Source organism: Anomaloglossus baeobatrachus, chromosome 3 (genome assembly GCF_048569485.1).
Source record: "Anomaloglossus baeobatrachus isolate aAnoBae1 chromosome 3, aAnoBae1.hap1, whole genome shotgun sequence".
Taxonomy (NCBI): Eukaryota; Metazoa; Chordata; class Amphibia; order Anura; family Aromobatidae; genus Anomaloglossus; species Anomaloglossus baeobatrachus.
The window spans coordinates 660,339,333-660,360,304 of record NC_134355.1 but is presented as its reverse complement, the minus strand read 5'-3'; the positions used below and the strand labels follow the sequence as shown (position 1 = coordinate 660,360,304).

The window sequence follows — 20,972 nt, the reverse complement described above, 5'->3', positions numbered from 1 at the left end:
GGAGGCGCGGTTCCCTAAAGATATAGTGGATCGCTATCTACTCCCCAGGCGCTCATCCAGAGTGGCCCCAGCAATTCCCGCAGCTAAGAGCCCACCACCCTGGCCCTCCGATGAATGTCTATCCCCAGCGCTGCTGCTGGAGGAGTGCTGTAGAGCACTAAGGGGGAAGAGAGGCCTGGAGGCTGAAGCGGCAATCCCAGAACAGCCGGAGGAGGACACAGCACCCTGTGAAGTTGAGGGAGGCCCGGAGCCAGAAATGTTACCATACTCCCGCTGGGATGAAGAGAGCCTGACGTCTCCCACTGAAGATGAAGCGCTGGCCATCACAATACCGCGCATGTATGTAGCCTGGGAGCCCGCAGTTCAGAAGAGCCCCATGAGCAGAGCACGGCACCGCGCCCGAGCAAAACAGACCGCAATACAGCAGTCCCCAGATCGGCATAGAGAAGATGTCACAGCACGAGACTTAGAAGAAAAACAGATGTTAAGAAAAGCCCGCTACCAGGAAAGAGGAGCCCTTTGCCGTGGAGTGGTCGAAGAATTCAGTCTTAAGTCGGGATATGGCTTTATTATCACACCTGGTATGAGAGAAGGCATCTTTGTAAGTAGGAGGGATGTGAGAGCCCACTTGCCAAGAGGACATCCTGGAAGAAACCTGCATATGGGAGACCTGGTTGAGTTCACCAAACATCAGGGAGAACGTGGCTGGTTTGCGTTAGATGTTACGCCATGCCCGAATCAGTAAGGCAGTTCAACAGTCCCTACCCAAACCCCAAAGCAAGTAAGCCAAGAAAGAGAAGAAGATAGAGAAATAGAGAAAAGAACAGAAAAAGACAAAGAACAAGCTGAAGATATGACTACAGATGATGACAGAGATGTGGAGAATGTCAGGTGCCACAGCCCTACAGGCCAAAACCCTGGTAAAGAATCCATGTAAAGTAAAGTAAAGTACAGCCAAGTTGAAGTTCCAGTTTGCAACGTTGGAAAAAGTTCAAGAATTTGCCCACAAAGACTATTGTGAGAAAATAAGTCTACTTTGCACCTGGTTTGTGCACTTTTGAAAATGGACCATAGGCTATGAACTGGCTATAGCCACAAACTCTCGCAGTGTATAGGTTACCTGAAAGGTACCACCACCAGAACCAGCCTGTTTAGGGGCCTGGCTCGCCTGTGACCAGGGAGCACGCCTGTTTATGTGGCCTGGCTCTCCACCACAAAGAAGCAACACCGACTGAAAGCCGCCTCTACATCCTGCCAGAAGAGGCCGAAGACGCGGCTCGACGGGAGAGATGTTTGCCTTCAACCACCAGCCCCAGGAGAGAAAGATTGGAGGAAACGTCTGGGGAATCTGATGGCCCAGATCTGGTTGCTAAAATGACTGGTGACCTGCCTCCTGAGAGGGTTCTGGGTGGGTAACAGACTTGTGGGTGGAGAGTGGTGATGTATGGTACCTGGTATGTTTTTAGAGTTTTATGATGCTTTTATAATGTTTTATGCATTTTAAAATGTTTGTCCTGCAGCCCGAGGACGTGCTGTTGTTAACTAAGGGGGAATGTGGCGCCCCTGACCTGGTCAGGCACCACTGAGTACTGCACCCATGCTGGGGGCAGTTCAACACAGGTAATCCAGAAGGCTGACCGGGGTGTGGTTACACAGGCGCATAGTAACCAGGTCTCCCACATTGACCTTTGAAGGGACCTCTGGGGAATCTAGGAGGGGGCGTGGCTTCCATCTCCACTCAAGGGGTGTGGTAGAGAGCATGGTTGCTAATTTGCGGAGGCAGGCACAGAGGGGAGGGAGTAGTGAGCAAGTCAGTCAGTGAAGCTCAGGGAGAGGAGCCGCAAGGAGGAAACCTGGAGGCTGTCACTAGTCGGACACCGCAGGTTCAGTGGTTATTGACGGGGGAGAACGGTCACCTAGTAGTGCCGCCCGAAATCCACCCAAGGCTCGAGTGCAAAGGGGTGGCTGAGTACGGGGACTGCCAGGCGAGGACCAGGCCCGCATGGGGTTACAGGTCCCCAGAGCAGGGGCCCATTCAGTTGGCCTGCTCAACCTGCAAGTGGGGGTACTTCATACCCTCCACCATAACACCACAGCGTCCGGAGCCACGTACCAACGAGAGGGCCCATAGTTCACAAGAGGCAACTAGCCGGAGTGACCTGGTCCAGGCTACAAGCAGATGGGCCGAAAAAAGGGGAGAACAGGCAGAAGCAACTTCCCTGGGTGACCCCGTAGGACTGCAAGTCTGGTTCACCCCAAAAACACAAGGGCTAGGAAGGCGAGTCAGTAGCCACCCTCACAAGTCAGCCTGAAGGAATTCCTGGTTCCACCTGGTTATCACGGCTTCGCCCGGGATACTCACCCCCCCTGCCATCTGACATGAGTAAAAACCCTGAAAGACATTCTGGTTGTGCGTGTGAGTCATTCTGCAACCTGTGGTTCCACACACCCAAACTGGGCCCTGGGGCTAGCCTCACTCTCGGGAGGCCACTCCATCTAGCTGCACCCAACATCAGCCCCAGGCGTCCCCTAATATGCAGTGGCGATCACCCTGACCGCAATACCGAGAGTGGCGTCACGAATCCTAAAGAAGTCAACCTACCTTTGAACAGAAGCACCCAGGACGCACCGTCCCTGAAGACCCTGAGACGACCTGAAGGTAACGGGGCACTGGGCGGCACACTATTATACTTTAAACCTGTTTTGCTACATCTGGACAATGAATTATAAATTTTATCAGCAAACTCTAAAGAAAAATGTCAGGACATATGTCCATGAACTGAATATAAACAGGACATGGGTAGAGTTGACTGGAGCTGCAGAAAACTGAGACCGGCGGGTCCCTGTTATCTTTTTTTTTTTAAATCCAGTTCTGATCTGGAGTCTGGACCCGTATAAGTCTGTGGGTATCAGAAATCAGAGATTAAAAATGTTGGTAGAAGGGATGAGGAGATAGGAGTGCACGCAGTGTACACCCCAAGGATCTGTCATGGCGGCAAGCTGCTTCCAGGTCACGCATTCACTTTCAGAACAGCTAATTAACTTTCATTGAATATGCACTGCTTTCCTAGCCCACCAGTGCCTGTGACTGGTTTCAGTCAGCCACGCCTCCACACTGAGTGGCAGCGTGTCTGCGTGCGTGTCAGCTGACTGCTTCCATTCACAGGCGCTATTGCTTGTCTATATCGTAGGCCGGGGTCTCACTGGCGTATGGCATCGGATGTGAGAGCATTGGATGCAATATGCTAATGACCCTCAGCTCAGGCTCTGCTGTAAGCATGGTCCGAGTGTCATGTGACTGTGACGTAACAATCACCCATCTCCTCCATTGTCAGCCTATGCATATATCGAACTACCCTTGAATGTCATCCGAGAGCTGTGCAATATTTCTTTCGCACCCATAGGCTTGTATGGATGCAAGTGATAGGAGACTCACAGACAATCACAGCATGCTGTGATTTTTTCCTCAGTCCAATTAGGGCTGAGGAAAAACTCACAAATGTGAGGTGCAGCATTGTCTTACATGAGGCCGAATGCAATGCAAGATTTTCTCACTGCACTCATGCGAGTCATACGACAGTGTGACTCTACCCGAACAGTAAAAATAAATAAAAAAAATTGGAGTAGGGTTCCCCCATATTTTGATACCCAGCCAAGATAAAGCCCAACAGCCGGGGGCTGGTATTCTCTGATTGGTGAGAGCCATGCTTATTGGCCACCCCCCCCAGGCTAAAAATAGCAACCTGCAGCCACCCAGGATTGTAGCATCCATTACCATTAGATGTGACAAGCCTGGCACTTTTACCCGGAACTGCCTGTTGCCTAGGTGCGGTCGCAATCAGGGCAATAAGGGGTTAACAAAAACCCACAGCTGCTACTAAGCCCTAGATTAGTGATGGCAGGTGTCTGACACCTCCATCACTAATCTGTAAGTGAAAGTAATTAAACACAGACACCAATAAAATCTTTTATTTGGAATAAAATACAAAAAACACCCTCTTTCACCACTTTATTAACCCCCTAAAAACTGTTGCAGGTGCTATGTAATCCACATGAGGTCCCACAGCGATTCCATCTCGGTTACATCTCAGTCACAGCGAGTGGCCAAAGAGCATGACTGCCCACTGTGAGTGCAGACAAAGAATGAATAAGTCTCGATAAGCAATGACTGGTTGCAGAAAAACGCTGTCACACAGGCTGGGGTCATGTCAGACTGCAACCAATCACAGACTCAAGGCCAGCCGGTGTTCAGGGAAAGCAGTGCATATGGATGAGCAATGATGAGCTGCCCAGGGAGGTTGCAGGAGCTGTGTACAGCCGTGCAGGAGCAACAATCATTCTTATTTTCTTTATTTTTCCTCTATTTATTTTTTTAATTTCTTGAGTTCCATATCTGGATTAAATAGACGGAATCCAGAGCCCGGATCCAGCATCCGGACATCTTTGAAACCGTACGGATCCGGACTTTTACAGTCTGGGTCTGCTCATCCCTAGACAGGGGTCACAGAGAAAGACAATGACTCAAAGCAAAAGAATCATTCTACAAAAGAATAGTTAAAAAAAGAATAAGGCCATGTGCCCACGCTGCGGAAAATTCGTGAAATTTACCGCGATTTTTTCTCAGAAATTCCGCGGATTTCTCAAAAATCTGCAGTACAGTGAGCCATTTCTATGGCATTTTAAAAGTGCTGTGCCCATGCTGCATTTTTTCCGTAGCGGAAATAATGCAAATTTCCCTGTGGAAAAATCTGAAGCATGTCAATTATTCCTGCGGATTTTTATGTACAATCCCATACTTACCTGCCTTGATAGAAGACACCGGAGTCACTTCCTCCAGTGCAGAGGAGCACAGTGGAGCCAGGAGCGGGCAGCAGGAGGTGGATGGGGCCTGCACGAGCTCCAGTCATGTGACAGCCGGAGCTAGTTCAGGCCCGCCCACCTTCTCCTGCAAAGTGCAGACAGACACAGCCGGAAAGTGAAGTGCTGCGTGATGGAGGTAAGTGTGAAGTCTCCGATCACTCAGCACTTGTTCTGCATTGAGGATGCAGTGCCGAAGCCATGGTACTGTATCCTCAATGCAAAATGACCGCAGCATATCCGCAGGACATTCCGCAATACAACCGCAGCATTAAAACAGACAAAGTTGTGCTGCGGTTTTCTGGAAGTTCCTGCGGAATGTCCTGCGGATATATCCACAGGACACTTTCCCCGTGGGTGTTTTAGAATGAACAAGTCAAAGTCCTGACCTTAATCCTATAGACATGTTGAGTAAGGAACTGAAGTGAGCAGTTAATGGGAGAGAACCACCAACATAGAAGAAGTGAAGTTGTTTTTTATGGAGGAATGGGCTAAAATTACAACAAGCAGGACTAATCAACAATTATGAGAATGTTTAGATGCAGCTATTGCTGCACAAGGGATTCACACCAGATATAATACTAAAAGCAAAGGTTCACCTATTTTTTCCATTCCCAGATGTGATATTGAATCATTTTCCTAACTAGTAAAATTATGTCTAATTTATTGGACTCATTTGTTTAATATTTTTCTGTTTCTCTACAATTTGGAGAAATCTGTTGTATTATGTTAAAATTTTGAAGAAATTTGGAAAATCGAAAACTTTCAAGCACCACTCTAAAGCGGGCTTTACACGCTACTATATATCTAACGAGATGTCGGCGGGGTCATGTCGTAAGTGACGCACATCCGGCATCGTTAGTGATATCGTAGCGTGTGACAGCTATGAACGAGCAGAAATACTCACCTTCTCATTCATCGCTGACATGTTGCTCATTTTCAAAAAATCGAACGTCCGGTTGTTCATTGTTCCCGAGGCAGCACACGTCGCTCCGTGTGACACCCCGGGAACGATGAACACAGCTTACCTGCGTCCTGCCGGCAATGCTGAAGGAAGGAGGTGGGCGGGATGTTTACGTCCCGCTCATCTCCGACCCTCCGCTTCTATTGGCCGACCGCTGTGTGACGTCGCTGTGATGCCGAACGTCCCTCCCACTTCAGGAAGAGGATGTTCGCCGCCCACAGCGAGGTCGTTTGGTAGGTAAGTACGTGTGACGGGGGGTTACAACATTGTGCGACACGGGAAAGAAATTGCCCGTGCAGCACAAACGATGGGGGCGGGTGTGATCGCAAATGCGATCGACACATGTAAAGCAGGCTTTAGTTTAATTTATTGCATGAGTTATGTTACAAGTTGCCTGCAAACTATGACATTTTTTGCAGTATCCAGTGAATTCAGTGGGGAGACTCAAAAGAACTCTTATAAGTTGTGAAATTAAATAGTTCATTTAAACCAAAGAGGAACAGAAACGTTCTTGAATTAAAAGAAAATCCAGACAATATAATGTTTTACTTCTTACTTTTGGTAGGAAGAAGCCATTCAGGGTGACATCTTGAGTAGTCATATGTGGCAGATTGGTAGGCACAACATTGGCGAATCTCTGAACCTCATGGATTACAGCGTCTGTGTACGGCATGTGTTTACGATGCGTCATCTGAGGCTCAGCTGAACCGATGACCTTCTCAATTTCTTTTTGAACATTTTCTGTTATTGAAGAAATAATTACCTTAATATTTCCAAGTCATAGTTAAAACCTGATTTTTCAATACTGGTCATATGGAATGATGATTTGTAAGCCCCTTCCATCCACCAACCTTTTCTCCACCTTTTTTCAGAACATGTGTAATGATGACTAGAGATGAAAGAACTTGTTCAGAAAAGAGTCACCAATTTCAAATTCAGTACGACCCTTGGGGCTCTTGGCTCGGGTTTGGATTTCTGACCATTTTTGTCAAAATTAGGTAATTTTCGTTTTTGTTTAGCTTTTCTAATTCCTCACTATTATTTTGGCTAGGATAGTGGTGCTGTGTGATGAATGGGGGAAGATGTTTGATGAGGGGGTGGGGAGACGTCAGATGAACAGCAGATATTTTTTTTTTTTCTTAACTTTACATGTGCTTGTTCTGGCAGCAAATCAGGGGCCATAAAAAATCCACAACATTCAGACACAAGGGCTTGTGTCATTGGCTGCCGGATATATCCATCTGCATATAAAAAATGGACATGCAGAGTCTGCACCATTTTATGATTGCTAAAGCTTCGGGACGGTGCTGATGCCGCTGTTGCTAGACAGCTTAGCTATAGGGCTTAATCATAGGTAGTCCTGATAGTTAGGACGGAGGGCGATAGTTTAAAATAGGGAAGTGTAGGGACATGCAGCACAGGGAACGTTGCCAATTGTGTGATCCAGCTCAAACTTGCTATATCCTCATTTAACACTAAAAGTCCCAGAGAGGGGTCATTTAACATTTCTACCTTTGGAACCCAGAGGCGGGTCGAATGACCAGAAGGATTTTAGCTAACATCCTATAATCACCGTCTTTTGTTCTGTAATTAAGGCCATTACTGTCGCACCACAGGAGGTTGTTGTTTTTCATTGAGTTTAGCCATTTAGTTTCTAGTTAGTTCTATTCAGTTTGGAGTAAGGGTCATTTGACCCACTTTTGGGACTTCAGGGGGAGCTCGAAATTTCTGAGACTTCTAGTGTTAAATAGCGGTTATTCTGTGGTGGAGCTAAAAATTGCCATTTCATTATCTAAATAGTGGAAAATGGGTGCTGGAGTTTAAAATTGGTATTTCTTCACCTAAATAGTGGCCATTCTGTGGTAGAGCTAAAATATTGCTATTTCATTATCTAAATAATGGAAAATCAGTGCTCCAGCTAAACATTGCTATTTCCTCATCTAAAGAGTATTCATTTTGTGGTGGAGCTAACAATTAATTTAATAATATCTAAATAAAGGCCTTTCTGTGGTCGAGCTTAAAATTGCTATTTCCTCATCTAAATAAGTAGCCATTCTGTGGTCGAGCTCAAAATTGCTTTTTCATTATCTAAATAGTGGAAATCAGTGCTCCAGTTAAAAATTTATATTTCCTCAACTACATAGTGGCCATTCTGTGATTGACCTAAAAATTGCTTTTTCATCATGTAAATAGTGTAAAATCAGTGCTTCAGCTAAAAAATGCTATTTCCTCATCTTAACAGTATCCATTTGTGGTGGAGGTAACAATTAATTTAATATATAAATAATGGCCATTCTGTGGTCGAGCTAAAAATTGCTTTTTCAATATCTAAATAGTGGAAATCAGTGCTTCAGCTAAAAATTGTTATTTCCTCATCTAAACAGTATTTAAACGGTGGTCATTTTGTGGCCAAGCTAAACATTGATATTTCATTTTCTAAATAGTGAAATATCATTGCTCCACCTAAAAATTGTTTTCCTTAACTAAATAGTGGCGATTATGTGGTGGAGCTAAAATTTAATTTATTTATTATTTATTTATTTTAATTTTATTCATTTAATATGGAAATGTCATTATCTAAATAGTGGGAAAATCTGTCTTTCAGCTAAAAATTCTGCTAAAAATGGCTATTTTCTCATCTAAATAGTGTCCATTCTGTGGTGGAGCTAAAATTGCTATTTCATTACCTAAATAGTGGCCATTCTGGGGTGGAGCTCAAAATTGCTATTTCATTATTTATGTAGTGAAAATATCAGACCTCCAGCTAAAACTTGAAATTTCCACATCTAAATATTGGCCATTCTGCAGTGGAGCTAAAAATTGCTTTTTCATTATCTAAATAGTGGAAAATTAGTCCTCCAACTAAAAATCGGTATTCCCTCAGGTAAATAATAGCCATTCTGTGGTTGAGCTAAAAATTGCTATTTCATTATCTAAACAGTGTGGGACTAGAGTTGTGAAACATCTGGTTAAAAGAGGGAAAGGGTACATCAAACATGAGTGGGAAATTCAGAGGTCATGGTGGAAGGGGGAATAAGCATAGTGTTCAAGGTTTAAGTGGGGTAGGTGCTAACGTTTGTGAAAGCTCTACTGAACAAATACTGGCTCATCCTCGCCAAAGACAACTGACAAGTTCTGTTACTGGACGGGATACTCCACTCGCTTTCTTTGGGAGCCACCCAGCTGTACAACTTTTAGATGAGGGCCAGAAAGAGCATGTGCTACAGTGGGTAGCAAGTGCTGAATCAAGTGTTCTTTCCTCATCTTCCTCTACCTCAACTTCACAAATAGTACAGTCCTTAGAGGTGGTACCCCATTTATCCCCCTGCTACAACTCTCCAACTTCCCAGCTGACTGTGGTGCCTATCAACTGAAAATGCTGACAGCCAGGCTGAGTCTTATCAAAATGAGCAAGACCTAGATTGGATTTACATGTTCCTTTTTTTGGTATATTCTCATACACTCCTTCCCACCCAAGAAAGGGTATATAGTTCAAGGATTCTTCTTATTTTTCTTGTCCTTCTTCACCATATCTACAGGGTCATCATGCAGCCCTCGTTTCAAATTTTAAGAAGGCAATCAGGCGGCCCTATCTCCAAATTTTTGGAGGATCACCAGGTGGCCCTTGCTCAAAATTTTAAATGGGTAAACAGGCAGTTCTCAATCAAAATTTTTAAAGGGTCCTCAGGAGGCCCTGACTCCAAACTTGAAGAGGGTAAGTAGGCTCTCCTTGCTTAAAATATTTAGAAGGTCATCAGGCAGCCCTTGCTCCAATTATTAAGAGGGTATACAGGCGGACCTTTCTCAAAAATTTTAGGAGGGTCATCAGGTGGCCCTTGCTCCATATTTTACGAGAGTAAACCGGCATCCCTCACTCATAATTTTTAGGGGGTCATCATGTGACCCTTGCTCTGAATTTTTCCAGGGTGTGCATGATGGCTTCTATCATAATTTTTTCATGATGTGCTTGAGGCCTACCTCTACAATTCCTTACATATATACTGTAGATGTATATCCTCCAAGGGTAAATGTTTTTCAGCCCATGTACTTAGTGCATAGGCTTTACCTGTCCAGGAGTCCCACTTCTTCAAAATTGGAAAAAAAAATATTTTCTGAGCCCAGTCTCTACGTCTTTTTCAGTGTGTATTGCAGTCCTTCATTCTAATTTTTTCAGCCCTTCTGCATAGGCTTTATGAGTCTAGGAGTCCCATTACCTAACAATTTTATTAGGCTCTCCTTTATGTCTAATACAGGGTGAATGAGAGTCCCTCTTCCTTCTAATTTTTGGCAGTTTTTGCATTGTCCGCTTAGGCTTTATGAGTTTCAGAGTCCCTTCTTCATAAATTAAACAGGATGTATCTGATCATGCCACACACCCCACATGCCTAGATAAGGTACTAAAAAGTTAAAATTGCATTTACCGTTGGGTGTTTCCCCTTCTACAATGTCATCTACTGTAGTCATACGAGACGGGTAAATACGGTGAGAGATGGGATGGCCCAGCTACTAAGGCATAGAGAAGGTTTTTTTCTTTTTATAATTTTGCCTTACAAACAAGTCATTATGCAGGAAAGAATGTTTTGTAACATTTTTTCCTATAAAATCCATGTTATCTACGGTTTTCTATGTTTTATTGTCAGTCCGTAAAAGGTGAAGTAATACTCTGGCAACAATGTTCCCAACAGCGACCTGGGAGTCAGAGTTGTATGAAGGCATCTTCCCTATACTGTTCCTTTTCCATTTCAGTGTGTTTTCCTTCCATTCTAGCATTTTTCTTGCCCCACAGACCTCCTGTTTCAAATTGACTTCCCACATACACGGTGCTTGAGTTGAGCCTGTCGAAACGTCTGACCTGCTCGAATCGAGTACCAAGCACTCAAATATTTCAGTGCTCCTCACTCATCACTAGATACAACATTGTTTTTCTTAGTTTTGACTTCAAACACTAACCATATAGAATCCTGACAGTAACCTGTATAACATGTTAACTTGATGCAAAGTGTGATGTGCTTGTTGGTATATACAACAGTTGAAGGACTTCTTTGTTTGTTTGAAGGATGACTTTGTGATGATCTGGCAGTAGATGCCGATGTTGTGCTCTTTCCTTACTCACTGTATTGTAGAAAGTCTCTTGTTATTTTTCTTTCTAGTTTCGCTTTCTCTTCCTGATGCAATGCTTTATCACTGTACATATTTTACCTTATGCTGAGAAGTAAAGAACTTGCTATCCTATGTAATCTGCTCTGTGAACTTTCTTCTGTAACTGGGAAGTTAGAAGCTGTGCAACAGGTTATGGGCCCAGGCACACAAAGATCCCAGGATACCAGACACTCAAGATTCCCCGGCACACAAGATCCCAGAAACCAAATGATCCCAGGAACCCAGGACACCAGAAAGCTCAGCGAGACCCTGGTGAATGCAGAAGAATTCTTCAGAACAATTCTCTCCAAAACAAGTAAGAAAAGTTAATGATGAGTAGCACAGAGCTAAAGCTCACAGTAGCTAAGCTGAATAATGAAAATTATCAGTTATGGAAGTTCAAAGTGGAGATCTTGTCTAAAGATGATTTATGGGAAGTAATCACTACAGATATGTGCCGCCCCCGTGCTAGCAGCCGAGCTGCTCGGATCTGGGTGCTCTGTGGCTCAAGGGTATGCAGACCCGGGAGTCATGCGGCCACTCAAATAAATGGGGGTTATTTACAAAGGACTTTATAAAGTTTGTGACGCCACCCGTGGTATGTGGTAATTTAGGTGTACCAATGCTGCAGTTGGGAGTGATGGAATGGGGCAGCCAGGTGTTGTGACCCTCTACAGGTAGGGGGAATACCCTGGGGCTCGGTGATGGTGGGGAAGTGCCATTGGGTGCAAGGGTGTCACTCTGGTACTTACTCAGTCCATTAAGCTGATACCGACAACTGGTCAAACAAGTCTCTAGACACCGCTGCCGCTGAGGGGAGCTTGGTCCTTGTCCCAGCCCGGTGATGGTGCAAGGCTGCCGGCTACCCTCCTCGACAGATCCGTGCCCCTTGCCATGATCCCCTGCAACCGGGGGTCCAGCTCCTCTAGGCCCAGACCACCGTCTGCTACCTAGACTGTTTCCCAGGAGCCCTGCTCCTGACCTCCTCTCACTTCCACTTCTCAGACCCGACTCTCCACCACTAACACCCCTGACCTCCCTTCTCCAACCCCCCAGGTGGGCGACTCTATTCCACTCAAGCCGTCCACTGGTGTGTTTGGTGGGTGTGGTGCATGGTGTATCTAGAGTTTGATTAACTGATGTAGGCAACACCATATAGTTAGGGACCCAAAACCAAGAAGGAGGTGGATACTGCACGGGAGGGCAGATTGTGCAATACCCTGTGACGACCTGATAGTCCAGGGGCGTCACATTTCCCCTTGGTTAAACATAGCTCGTCCTCGAGCTACAGGACATCAGAGGTTTATTTATTTATTTATTTATTTTACACTGCAGAATAGAAAGAGGAAACATTTTTATTAACAGGTTTCATCCCACATTAGGGAGGTTTTTCACTTAAACGTTACGTAAATTTTAAGTTAATCAAATCAACAATGGAACGCTACCGATTATGTTAGTAGCGGAGGCTCAATATGCTCCTTTGCAGCCTCTTCCTGCGACAGTAAAGTCCCAATGTTCCGGATCCCATTAACTCACCACCCAAACAACCTGACCCGCTGCATACCTATCTGTGGGTCCGTGACCAGGTTAAGGTCCCGGGTGTTGCAAAAGACGACTCTAGGAGGCACAGGAGGTGCAACTATCTACAATACACAAGTCTGTATTGGTCACAACCAGTCCCATGACCATGGTCCATATTTACTACCAAAAATTACAGATGCATAAATATAACGAAGTCCATGCACCTGGTGTACACGCTGTATCAACTTTACTTAATCTTGTGACTTTCTCTATTGATTTAACCGGTTGATTAATACTTTTGTTGTTTCATAACATCACTCTATATGGAAAATAACAAACTTAGTAAAACAATAAAAGAAAACACAGATACCTAACACTCTGCAAATAACATTAGTTGGCCGGGTCCTGTAACCATGCTTCCTTGCGGCTACGCACCACAGACTCTGCCACACACTCTTCCTCCAACATCACGTGCCTGGTCACCTCTAGGGCACACCATCCCCGCTCTCCACAATGCCGAGTATAGGTGACCATATCCTCTGGCTCCAGATTCCACTCGGGGTGTCCCCTGGGAAGGTGCTATACCACGTCCCGTCGGGACACAAACACCCCAGCTATGAGGCCTACCTCCCGGATGAACCGCCATCCCTGAACGGGGTCAAAACGATCCACTAGACCACGGCACCGTGGCCCTCGGACTCGGAAAGCAGTGCTCCTCACCTGCTCCTTTTTTACGGCAAGTTCACGTCATCGCCGGTCTTGTGCTGTCATCTCCATTTGCAGCTCTGCTTTTGTCATTCCCAGTAGGTGGCGTCAGCGTCCAGCCTCAGCTCCCTAGTTGGCATAGGCTTTAACTGTACTCTTGCAGTCCCAACAGCAGTCGGGATGCCGCACGGTGGCGGAACCGGCAACTCCTCAGGTTCCACCTCCGCTTTTATAGGTAGATATACCAACTGCTCCGCAGCCGGGGTTGCAGAGTCCGGGTGCTCCGCCTCTAAGGACGGGCCCGGTGAACGGCCGGGTCTGGTTGGGCCGGTGTCGGGGTGACCGCTGTCGGGACTTGGTCGGGTTATGGAACCGGGGGCTCTGCAGCTAATTCTTCCTGAACGGGGACTGAAGGTTCTGCTGCCATGATGGGAGCAGGCAGCTCGGCGTCCGCCGAGGACAGGGTTGGTGGTGGCGGAGTGCTCGCCAGGAGCGGGGGCAGTCCGGATCCCACAGCCATATTGGCCGGAATTATGGTAATCAACAAGAACTGGGCAACCGCTTACCCTCTCTTCACGTGGGATTTCAATCTCACGGGCTCGCACCGCCACCGCTAGGCTCCTCATCTCTTCCCTCCAATAGTTCAGTATGAACAGGAACTGCGTCCGCATCCTTCTGCAAAGCTGTTCCGTTTCTTCCTCAATCCAGGTCGCGGTTAGAGTTGAGCGCGGTTTGCGGTTCGAGGTTCTCCAGTTCGCGGCTCGAGTGATTTTGGGGGCTGTTCTAGATAGAACTAGAACTCAAGCTTTTTGCTAGAGCTCGATAGTTCTAGATACGTTCGAGAACGGTTCTAGCAGCAAAAAGCAGGGCTTTTTACAGCTACAGTGTGCAGGAGCCATCGCTGGCAGCCTGCCAGAAGCTGGTAACCAAGATAAACATCGGGAATCCAAGCAAAGCGCTTTGGTTAGTAACCCGATGTTTATCCTAGTTACGTGCATGAAGCCCACACTTCCCCGCTCAGCTCGCTCCACCCCCTCCTGCACGCGGCATGTACACATACACACACACACACACACACACACACGTCCCCAGCCATGCAGTCCACGACACTGACGTCCTCCTGGCACTCTGCACACATGGTCCCGCTCGGCTTACCTGCGGTGATGAAGTCCCGACCTCAGCGCTGTCACTGTCCTCCATGGCCGCCGCTTGTCACATCACCTTCTCTCGCTTCCGACCCCAGACTGACTAGCGGTGACGTCACGGGCCTCTCGCGATACTTGGCTGTGAAGGCGGCGGTCATTGAACTTAGTGACAGGTGCTGTCAGCAGTGCAGGAGATCAGCGCAGGTAATGTACCTCGCTGACAGCAGCACTTGTCATCCCATGCAGTGACCTGGGCTGACCCATTGATGTTAGCTCAGGTCACTGCACTGCTCTCCCAGCCAATGGGGAACATCCTGCTCTTCATTGACTGGGACAGTATGGATCGTCATGGCAACCCCTTGGAATATACCAGACCTGGATTTGTTTTTCTTTCTAATAAATTGGTTAAACAGGGAATGTATTGGGGAGTGTTTTTTCTAATAAAAATGTGTTTGTCGTCTATTTTTTTTTATTACTGACTGGGTTGGTGATGTCGGGTATCTGATAGACGGCTGACCTCACCAACCCCAGGGCTTGATGCCAGGTGACATTACACATCTGGTATTAACCCCATATATTACCCCGTTTGCCACCGCACCAGGGCACGGGATGAGCTGGGGCGAAGCACCAGGATTGGCACATCTAATGGATGCGCCACTTCTGGGGCGGCTGCGGCCTGCTATTTTTAGGCTGGGGAGAGTCCAATAACCATGGACCTCCCTAGTCTGAGAATATCAGACCCCAGCTGTCTGTTTTACCTTGGCTGGTGATCCAATTTTGGGGGGACCCCTACGTGTTTTTTTTTTTTTTAATTATTTATTTAATTTAAAATAACAGCGTGGGGTGCCCTCAGTTTTGGATTACCAGCCAAGGTGAGGTTGCCAGCTGTGGTCTGCAGGCTGCAGCCGTCTGCTTTATCCTAGCTGTCTACAAAAATAGGGGGAACCCTACGTCATTTTTTTTTTTTCATTTTTTTGGCTAAATACAAAGCTAAGCACCCCTTAGTGCCACATGAAAGGCACCAAAGGGTGCAAAATTACAAAATGCAGGAGAGTGGGACATTATGTGTCTTTCTGCCATTATAATGACAGAAAAGACTGATATGAAGTGCACAAGCACAAGAAAATCACCAGAGCGCTCTACGCTGTGAAAAGCAGTAGAAAATGGCACTGGAGTGAATATGTGACCGCCTCATGTAGGATGAAGCTATGGATCCTGGGTAAATTTATGCATTTACCCTCCTTTAGTTTTTTTGCAGTACACAAAAAAAACAGAAGGCACACGGATGACAAACAGATGACATACGGACCGTCTACGGAACGGAAATGGATGCCACACGGATGCACCCGTGAAAAAAAACGGACTGTTTTTTGCAGACCGCAAAAATGGATCGGTTGTGTTAATGTAGCCTTATTCTGATCTGCCGTTTATAAAGAGCAGGCAGAAATAAGTGAATAACGCCCCCCAGCGTCAGAAAATCTCCGGGGTTTCAGGGCTAGCTGAGACCCTGGAGATCATGATTCAGGACGGTTTTTCCGGTCCCCACTCACGTGATCACAGGTATACACCGTACACCGATGATCACGTTACAGTAAATGACAGCGCCGGTAAAAAATTATTTATCTCCCATCTGGCATGAACAAACATGATAAATCTCCTCCCCGGTCCCCTCCGGTCCCCCGGTGTCGCCAAAGTGCCCCCCCCGATGCCCTCCCAGAAATCCAAGATGGCCGCGCGCACAGCAGCGCGCCGGCCGCATTCACCCTACTCCTCTGATTTCTGTCGCATGTGCCATGACACATGCGACAGAAAACTCCTCCCCAGGCCCTGCCAGGTCACCCCCTATAACCCCACCGGTGTTCCCCGGTGTCCCACGGTACCTGTGCAGCGTTGATCCCCCCACGGCCCTCTCCTTCACAATAGACACTGCCGCATGCACAGAGCGGCTGTCAGCTCAGCTTCCTGCGTTCAGACACAGTAAGTGGTGGTTATGCATCTGTAAGCTAAATGGGCGGCACGGTGGCTCAGTGGTTAGCACTGCAGTCTTGCAGCGCTGAGGTCCTGGTTCTCACCAAGGACACCATCTGCAAGGAGTTTGTATGTTCTCCCCGTGTTTGCGTGGGTTTCCTCCGGGTACTCCGGTTTCCTCCCACACTACAAAGACATACAGCGCTATGGAATTAATAACGCTATATAAATGAATAAATTATTATTATTACTGCAATGACCTGCTCATGAGGTAAGGAACATAATTGATCAGGAGAGCTATATATTACATTTCCAAATGGAGGGATTTGCTTTTATAGTTTCCCTACTGAACGACTACCAAACATGAGAGTCCGTTATACGCCACAAGAAAACACATCTAAATAGCGAGCTCTGTTGTTAAGTATTCATTCAGCTGGATAACTGGACTTAAAGGGGTATTCCATCTCCAAGATCCTATCCCCAATATATAGTAGGTGGAATAGCAATAATATCAGCAAATTCCAATATTTGGAAATGTAGAATAGTTCTCCTGATTAGGCATGTCCTTACCTCATGAGCAGGGCATTGCAGCTTTGGTAGCAACCATTACGACATGGACTCTGCTGCTGTGGACCCGGGGAGAGTGAGTGCAGATTCATTGCACCCACACTCCTCACATGAAGGGTCCGCACTCCTAGAAAATGGGGGATACGTTCCCTGAGTGTCTCCCGTCATATTATAGACGGTCCAGAGTCGTCATGGGACCCCTTTATTTTTTTTCTTACAATAAATTGGTGAAAGAGGAAACATTTTGGGGACTGTTTTTTCAAATACATTTCTTTTGTCAATTTTTATTTTTGTTAGTACTGACAGTTTATGATGTTGGGTATCTAATAGACGCCATGACATCACAAACTGCTGGGCTTGATCTCAGGTGACTTTACAGCTAGTATCAACCCGATTTATTACCCCGTTTGCCACTGCACCAGGGCACGGGATGAGCTGGGGTGAAGCGCCAAGATTGGCGCATCTAGTGGATGCGCCACGTCTGGGGTGCCTGCGGCCTGCTATTTTTAGGATGTGAAGGCCCAATAACTATGGACCTTCCCACCCTGAGAATACCAGACCACAGCTGTCCGCTTTACCTTGGCTGGTGATCCAATTTGGGGGGGACCCTACTTTTATTGTGTAATTATTAATATTTATAAAATAATTATAAAAAAAGAGCCTGGGGGGACCTCCACATTGGATCCCCAACCACGGTAAAGCTGCCAGCTGTGGTTTTCAGGCTACAGCCGTCTGCTTTACCCTAGCTGGCTATCAAAAATGGGGGGACCCAACGTCATTTTTTTTTAACTATTTTTTAAATAGAAAAAATAAATGGGCTTCCCTGTATTTTGATTGCCAACCAAACTAACGGCAGGCAGATGGGGGTGGCAACCCATAGCTGTCTGCTTTATCTGCGCTGAGAATCAAAAATACCGCGGAGCGCTACGTCATTTTTTTTAAAGATTTATTTTTACAGCACTGTGATGTCCAGCAATCAAAATACAGGGAAGCCCATTTTGTTTATAGTTATTTAAATAAATAATTAAAAAAAATATATATGGGCTCCGGCTGCATTTTTTGTATTGCTAGCTAAGGGTAATCCAAGCAGCTACTGGCTGCTAACCCCCACTGCTTGGTGTTACCTTCACTGGCAATGGAAAATCCAGGGAAGCATTTTTTATTTTTTTTGCCAAAAAACTACAAAAAAAGGACGTGAGCTTCGCCATATTTTTGTATGCTACCCAGGTATAGCAGGCAGGTGCTGGAAGAGTTGGATACAGCGCCAGAAGATGGCGCTTCTATGAAAGTGCCATTTTCTGAGGCGGCTGCAGACTGCAATTCGCAGCAGTGGGGCACAGAAAGCTCAGGCCAACCTGTGCTGCGGATTCCAATCCCCAGCTGCCTAGTTGTACATGGCTGGACACAAAAATGGTGCGAAGCCTACGTCATTTGTTTTCTAATTATTTCATGAAATTCATGAAATAATAAAAAAAGGGCTTCCCTTTATTTTTGGTTCCCAGCCGGGTACAAATAGGCAACTGGGGGTTGGGGGCAGCCGTACCTGCCTGCTGTACCTGGCTAGCATACAAAAATACCCCACATAATTTTTTCAGGGGGCAAAAAACTCTTGCATACAGTCCTGGATGGAGTATGCTGAGCCTTGTAGTTCTGCAGCTGCTGTCTGTCTGTATGGAGAAGAGCAGACAGCAGCTGCAGAACTACAAGGCTCAGCAAACTCCATCCAGGACTGTATGCAGAAGTTTTTTGCCCACCAGAAAAATGACGTGGGCTTCGCCATATTTTTGTATGCTAGCCAGGTACAGCAGGCAGCCACGGGCTGCCTCCAACCCCCAGTTGCCTATTTGTACCCGGCTGGGAACCAAAAATATAGGGAAGCCCGTTTTTTTAATTATTTCACTTATTTCATGAAATAATTAAAAAACAAATGACGTAGGCTTCGCCCCATATTTGTGTCCAGCCGGGTACAACTAGGCAGCTGGGGATTGGAATCCGCAGCACAGGTTAGCCCGAGGTTTCTGGGCGCCTCTGCTGCGAATTGCAGTCCGCAGCCGCCCCAGAAAATGGCGCTCTCATAGAAGCGCCATCATCTGGCGCTGTATCCACCTCTTCCAACAGCCCTGAAGCCGGGTGGCTTGTTGGGTAATAATGAGTTAATACTACCTTTGTTTTACTAGCTAGTATTAAGCCAGAGATTCTTAATGTCAGGCACGTTTGACCCGGCCATTAAGAATCTCCAATAAAGGGTTAAAAAAAGACACCACACAGAGAAAAAATACTTTAATAGAAATAAATACACAGACACATTAGAGACTCCATCTTTATTACTCCCTGTCAGCCCTCCACGATCCATGGTCTTCTGTCTTTCTCGTTCAACAAATGCAGCTCTGCTCCATCACTGCTGCATGGGGGAAGACGCTGCTGCTCCCCGTGCAGCCTTCACTCCGTGAAGGCTGCACGGGAAGCAGCGTGCAGCCTTCACTCCGTGAGTGATCAGTGCTGCTGGCTGTCAGCAGTAACAGCGGTAACGCTGACAGACGCGTTACCATAGCAACGGTGCTCCCGGAGCCGCGGTTAGCGGTGACGTTACCGCTAACTGCATTGCTATGGCAACGGTGATCTCCGTTAATGACCGGCTGTGTCAGCCGGTCCCCAACGGAACGGGGAGTCGACCGTGTGCTAGAGCATGTCGCCCTTACACGGCGATACACAAATGTGCACCGTGTACCGGAGAGATGCACTCGCAGGTCCTACATGACGCGTCATAGTCATGTGACCAGTCTGTAGCCAATGAGATAATAGCCACGTGACTGGTCACATGGCTATTTTGACGTCACGATAGGTCCTGCATCTCTGTTGGCAGTGCTGGTCACCGGGAGGATTCAGCGATCATCGGATGGAATAGCGGCAGGAGACAGAGTGCAGGAAGGATCGCGGGGACCGGTAAGTGTTATGGCAATGTTTATTAACTGTATGTGTACATTTATAATGCATTTTTATGTGTTTGTGATTGCCTCCCATTATATCCTATTGGTTCGAGTTTGGTTCGTCGAAAGTTCGCCGAACCGAACTCGAACGAGACCTCCGTTCGGGGAACCGAACTCGAGCCGAACCACGGCCAGTTCGCTCATCTCTAGTCGCGGTCCCGGGAACGGCATCTACCGGTGACCAGCTCCGCTCCACCATGTTTCCTCTGCATCGTCCAGGAACGTTATCACAGAGTCCTGGCATCCCTGCTTCTCTTCCGCTGCTACATCCCATCACGCCCATCGGTTTTCGCCCAGTACTCGATGCTGTGGCCCTCTGGGAACTTCTGGTTCCGGGCTGACTCTCAGGACGAAGGACAGGGCTTCTACTTTGCGCACTTTCATGGAGAAGACGGCGTTTTGGCACGAAAAGATGGTGGAAGATGGCGGAAATGGCGTGAAACAGGAATTTTGACTCATGGTTTCGACTTCTAAGGTGCACATCACCCAGGTAAGTGGGTCCTGCTCGTATCCTGTTTGTGACGCCAGGAATTTGAGGTGTGCCGCCCCCGTGCCAGCAGCCGACCTGCTTGGATCTAGGTGCTCGGTGGCTCGAGGGTCTCCGGACCCGGGGGTCGTGCGGCCACTCAAATAAAGGGTTGTTATTTACATGGGACTTTATAAAGTTCCTGACGCCACCCGTGGTATGTGGTAATTTAGGAGTACCATCGCTGCAGTTGGAAGTACCCGGGGATAATGAAATGGGGCAGCGAGGTGTTGTGACCCTCCACGGGTAGGGGGGAATACCCCGGGGCTCGGTGATGGTGGGGAAGTGCCGTTGGGTGCAAGTGGGTCACTGTGGTACTCACTCAGTCCATTAAGCTGACACCGACAACTGGTCCAACAAGTCTCTGGACACTGCTGCTGCTGAGGGGAGCTTAGTTCGGGTCCCGTCCTCAATGGTGCTGCCTGGTGATCCGTGACCTGCCTCCTGGCACTCAGTTTACTTCTTTAATGGTCCCGGTAGTATGAAACTTGCCGGGTCCCGCTCCCCACTATGGCTAAGCGTGAGAGCTTGCTCTCAGGGTTCACGCTTGGGATTTTCTGGACCGTTTTGAGTGGAAAGTCCTATCCCCCTCG

The 20,972-nt window shown here is 47.0% G+C and overlaps 1 protein-coding gene across 2 annotated transcripts in view; it reads right to left on the bottom strand.

Annotated features, from left to right (window-relative positions):
* LOC142296997 (cytochrome P450 2C5-like) overlaps nucleotides 1-20,972 on the bottom strand; it is a 150,592-nt gene that overhangs the window by 14,262 nt on the left and 115,358 nt on the right. For both annotated transcript variants that reach the window (XM_075341199.1, XM_075341198.1), the window contains one exon: nucleotides 6,378-6,562. In XM_075341199.1, coding sequence (XP_075197314.1) covers nucleotides 6,378-6,562 — 185 coding nt within the window. The remainder of the gene's footprint in view (nucleotides 1-6,377; nucleotides 6,563-20,972) is intronic.